General features: G+C 36.0%; 1 protein-coding gene across 1 annotated transcript; it reads right to left on the bottom strand.

Moving 5' to 3' along the window:
• Window positions 1-1973: 1973 nt before the first annotated feature.
• LOC140526816 (trace amine-associated receptor 7a-like) lies at window positions 1974-3029 on the bottom strand. The gene has a single exon (XM_072643357.1). It carries the CDS (start codon window positions 3027-3029, stop codon window positions 1974-1976), a length of 1056 nt encoding a protein of 351 aa, XP_072499458.1.
• Between the last annotated feature and the right edge of the window lie 2235 nt (window positions 3030-5264).

Below are 5264 nucleotides of genomic sequence, written 5' to 3'. Positions count from 1 at the left end.
AACACAAAGGCAGTCATGTTTTCTAATAGGCCTACTGTGCATTAAAATACGCAAAAATTATTAAAATATATCAACATTCTTTTCAGATAAATCTTTAATTTTGTTCTTGAAGATTTAAAGTAAATGTACCAACAATCTTAACATTTCCTGTACTTTTTTACTGAAGGAGAAAGGAAACGACATTCTATGGAATTGATGACTACACTGTAAGTAATAAAAAAAAGTATAACCTACATAGTTGCAACATATATGATACCATGCGTTTCACAACAGCATTACATATGTATACATACATGTATATACATATATGTTCATGCATGCATGTACCTGTACACTAGAATGTACATATACATATATTTGTAATGGTAATTGCAACCTAAAATTGGGGCAGCTAGGGGGCAAAGTGGATAGATAGAGTGCTTTGCCTAGATTCAGGAAGGCTCATCTTCATGAGTTCACATCTGGCCTCAGACCCTTAACTGGCTGGGTGACCTTGGACAAGTCACTTAACCTTGTCTGCATTCGTTACTCATTTGTAAAATGAGCTACAGAAGGACATGGCAATCCACTCTAACATCTTTGCCAAGAGAACTGCAAATGGATAAAGAAGAGTTGGACATAACTAAACAACATGTTAAAATCAGTGCTATCACATATTAACTTTACACTTTTTTAGATGATTAAAGGACACTCATGTTAATGGAATGAGCAAATAGTTGTAAAAGCAAATTAGATTCTGCTGTAACTGCTTGTCTGGTAATATTTTGTTATTGGATTTTTTGGCAATATTTGTTAATATTATGTTATATGTATGTAATGTTGCTAATGAGGCAACTTCTTGGTCTAGGGGATCCATTTAAGGGTCTTAGGTTGGGAAGATGTGAATTCAAATCCAGCCTCAGACATTTGTAATCCTGGGAAAGGCACTTCACCTCTGTTTGCCTTAGTTTCCTCAACTGTAAATGGGAATAATAATAGAGACTACTTCACCAGGGTTATTCTGAAAAACCAATGAGAAAATATTTGTAAAGCACTTTGCACAGTGCCTTCTATATAGACTATATAAAAACTTCTGATTATTATTATCAATGAAGTAATGGTTTAAGAAAACTTACACTCAAAGAAAAAACCTGTGGAGGGCTAAGTTCTCCTACCACCTCAGTGTTACATGTGGCCCTCTAGGTCCTCAAGTGCAGCCCTTTGAATGAATCCAAACTTTACAGAGAAGTTGAAGTTTGAATTGAATTGAAAAATTGAAATTTGAAGTTAAACAAAGAACCTCAGCTGAAGACCTAGAGGGCCATATCTGGCCTTGAGACCACAGCTGCCCTCCCCCACCCCCCCGCCCACTAGAAGGTAAAGAAAGCCAAGGACTTTGGGGCTAAAAAACCATTGTTATTGTATGAGCTCCTGTCACAGGGAGGTTCAGCTTCATTTTTCGCCGTAGATAGCATTTATCCCTCACTTCTCTTTCTTTAAAAATTAAAGAAATAAAAGTGAAAGTAAGGAAAAAAACCAACAAATTTCTGTGATCCAGAATAGAGCTGAAAACCTTTCAGGGTTGCTTATTTAAATAAATATGATTAACTACACAATAGAAAATTACTGAAATTTATCATACGTGAAAATATTTTTAAAATTTTTAAAAGACATAAAATATACCAGAAATGTTCTTGGAAGGAATCAGAAAGAGGCAAAATACATGCCTTTTTTTAAAAAGAAAAAATCCTTTTACCCTTTGGTCAAAGACAGGAATAGTGAACAAATACAAATGTCAAATGAGAAAAAACAGGAACAGGAGTACAACTTTGAAGACAGCTGGTAAACACTATTCACATGCAATGTGGCATGGTAAATAGATTTTATTTAATATCAACCGTGAAACTGGGATTTGGATTGCATGAAGAGAGCATGTCTTCATCTCATGCTAATTTGCTTCTTCCATTTTTAATTTTGCCCCCTATTTAACTTCCTCAATCTAAGACCTTAGCTTGTTCAGAAAACAAATCTGTTGTTGAAGAGTGCCCTCTGAAGACTTTCCCAGTGACAATCAGTTTAATTGCTCTTCGAAACCAAGGGTAAAAGAAAGCATAGATCAAAGGGTTCATGGCTGAGTTGTAATAGGCAAACCAAGCTAAAATTTCATAAATATAAGTTGGGGTGATGAACCCTAGGAAAGCATCAATTATTGATTCAATATAATAGGGGAACCATGAAATCAGAAATGCAATCACTGCAATACCCAGGGTTTTAGCTGCTTTTCTCTCCCTCTTGGAAACTCTGGCTTTGTAACTCTCTGAGGATGACTCAGTCTTGCTGCTCATACTTTCTATCTTTCTCGCCTGTTCTTTAGCTACTAGAAAAATCTTACAATAAAGAATGACCATGACCAGAGTGGGAGTGGAGAACACCAGAAAATCTATCAGTACCCAGGTTTGATTCACCGCAATCTGACAGCCCCCCACACAGGTTAGGGCACTTACTAATTCCTCCAGCCCATCATCATTGGCACCTGTGTAAAGAAGTGAAAAACTATACGTAATGGCAAAGAACCAGGAGAATGCAATGCATATTCCTGAAACTGACAGAGTGAATTTGGTTGGATAGACCAGAGGGTCAGTGACAGCAATGTATCTGTCAATGGAGATGAAGCATAAGTGAAAAATAGATGAATAACCAAATGACAAATCAAAACAAGAATGAAATTTACAATAATTCTCCCCAAAATACCAGCAACTCTCCACTGACCTCACCATGCTAAAAGGCATCACAGTGGCTCCCACCAAAAAGTCAGCACAAGCCAAGGAGGCAACAAGAAAGTTGGCTGGAGAGTGCAGCTGCTTGAAGTGAAGGATTGAAATCATGACCAAGAGGTTTCCCAAGACAGCCAGCAGAGCTCCAGAGCCAAAGGCCAGGTAGAGGATGGCTCTGGGTGCTGGGGAGTAGGAGGTTTTAATGCAGGACCCATTGATGTTCTCATAACAGAGCTGTACAGCTGCAGGCTGGGACTGGTTGCTGCTGCTCATCATTTTTCCCTTTCAGCTTATATCTTTTTTTGTCACAAAAGAGTTACCATTGTTATTTCCAAAATTCCTTAAAAAAAGAAATTAAATGCATGTCTGTACAAAGTCAAGTATTATCCTTATTTTTATATTATTATTTATAATTAGAATATATAATTATATATTTTTGTTTTATGATTACATAATAATTATATATAATATAAAACAATATAATTATAAAATATGATCAATTTTACTGAGATAATATTTGGAAATTACTTAACACATTGCCTGGCACAATAGGCACTACATAAATATTTGATCACTTTCCTCTTTCCTGTAAACAGTGAAGCCCCATCCTCTGTTATACTCAGAATATGGTTGTTCAACTCAATAGAACTCCTTTCCCTAGTCTCAAAACCACCAAGTAAAAAGCTTTTAATAAGTCTGCTAAGATTCAGCACCAAGACAATCAATACTCACTTGCTTGGTTACATTTCCTTCTATTACTCTCATTCTCTACCTCTGACAAACTCCTCTTTAAAATTCAGAGATACTAAAGGATTCCTCCTTTCAAGGGTCACCTTTTATTGCTTTACCCTTCTTCATGTCATCAACTCTGAATTAATACCCAAAGTACCACTACCTTTCTGGAACTTGGCTAAGAAGTGCCAGAAAACCCTTAAGAGACAATCCCTGTGGGCTTAGGTGTGAACAAGGAGAAGAAACTTTTTTTCCAATAAGCATTAGTTAGTTTTTTACTCTGCTCTACTTGTTTACTCTATAGGAACATAAATGATCCATTTTATGTTGTAAGATGGATCTTTTTTTGATTGTTGAATTTCTGGTGAATGTACTGACATCTCATATGTATGAGCATACACACAACTATCAGATGCAGGTATGTTCTTATATGTATGCATACGTACAGCTATATAGATGTGTGCATATATTTGTACATGTAGCTATTAAAACTTAAAATTGCATTTTAGGACACTTTGACTACATATGTGTAAAAGCACATATACATCTACACAGAAATGTAGTAGTATTTTAACAGATTCTCCTTATTAAACAATAATCTTACTTTATTAGATATTGCCTGCCCATGTTAGCACATAACTCCTCAAAAACTTTTTTTTTATTTTTTTATTTATTTTTTTGGATGTTCTACAATCACTACCATAAAACTTAGATTTTTTACCCTCCCACACCTACCCACCAGCACCCCCCTCCTTCTCCAAGACGGCATACAATTCTAGATAGGATCTACATATACTTTCCTATTGAATACCTTTTTACTGTAGTCACACTATGTAGACTAACTAAAATAAATGGAAGAAATCATATAACAAATCAAAATATCACACACACACACACACACACACACACACACACACACACACACACACGATCTGCTATATTCTGTGAATGAATTCCATAGTTCTTTCTCTGAGTGTGGAAGACATTTTGCCTTAGAAAACCATTGGAAAAAAAATTTTTTTTAAGTTCTTGCATTATTATGAAGTTCCAAGTCTACCAGAAGAAAAGTTCACACACTGTGGTCATTGCTGTGCACAAAGTTCTCCTGGTTCTGCTCCTTTCACTCAGCATCAGATCATACAAGTCCTTCCAGGTCTCCCTGAAGTCTTCTTGTTCATCATTTCTTATGGCACAATAGTACTCCATTACATTCATATACCATAATTTATTCAGCCATTCCCCAATTGATGGGCATCCCCTTGATTTCCAGTTTTGGGTAACTACAAAGAGTGCTGCTATAAATATTTTTGTACATGTGGGACCCTTTCCCATTTTTATGATCTCTTGAGGATACAGTCCTAGTAGCGATATTGCTGGATCAAAGGTTCTGCACATTTTTGTAACCCTTTGGGCAGAGTTCCAAACTTCTCTCTAGAATGGTTGGATGAGCTCACCACCAACAAAGAACCAGTGTTCCAACTCTCCCACATCCTCTCCAACATTTATCATTTTCCTGTTCTGTCATGTTTGCCAATCCTATAGGGGTGATGTGGTACCTCAGAGTTGTTTTGATTTGCATCTCTCTAATCAAAAGTGATTTAGAGCATTTTTTCATATGATTATAGATATCTTTAATTTCTTCCTCTGAAAGTTGCCTGTTCATATCTTTTGACCATTTATAAATGGGGAAATGACTTGTATAGTTGTACATTTGAGTCAGTTCTCTATATATTCTAGAAATGAGGCCTTTATCCCCGAGCTTAGCTGTAAAAATTCTTT

Source organism: Notamacropus eugenii, chromosome 2, assembly GCF_028372415.1.
Source record: "Notamacropus eugenii isolate mMacEug1 chromosome 2, mMacEug1.pri_v2, whole genome shotgun sequence".
Lineage (NCBI taxonomy): Eukaryota > Metazoa > Chordata > Mammalia > Diprotodontia > Macropodidae > Notamacropus > Notamacropus eugenii.
The sequence above is the reverse complement of the archived record's forward strand: the minus strand, read 5'-3'. Positions and strand labels throughout refer to the sequence as shown.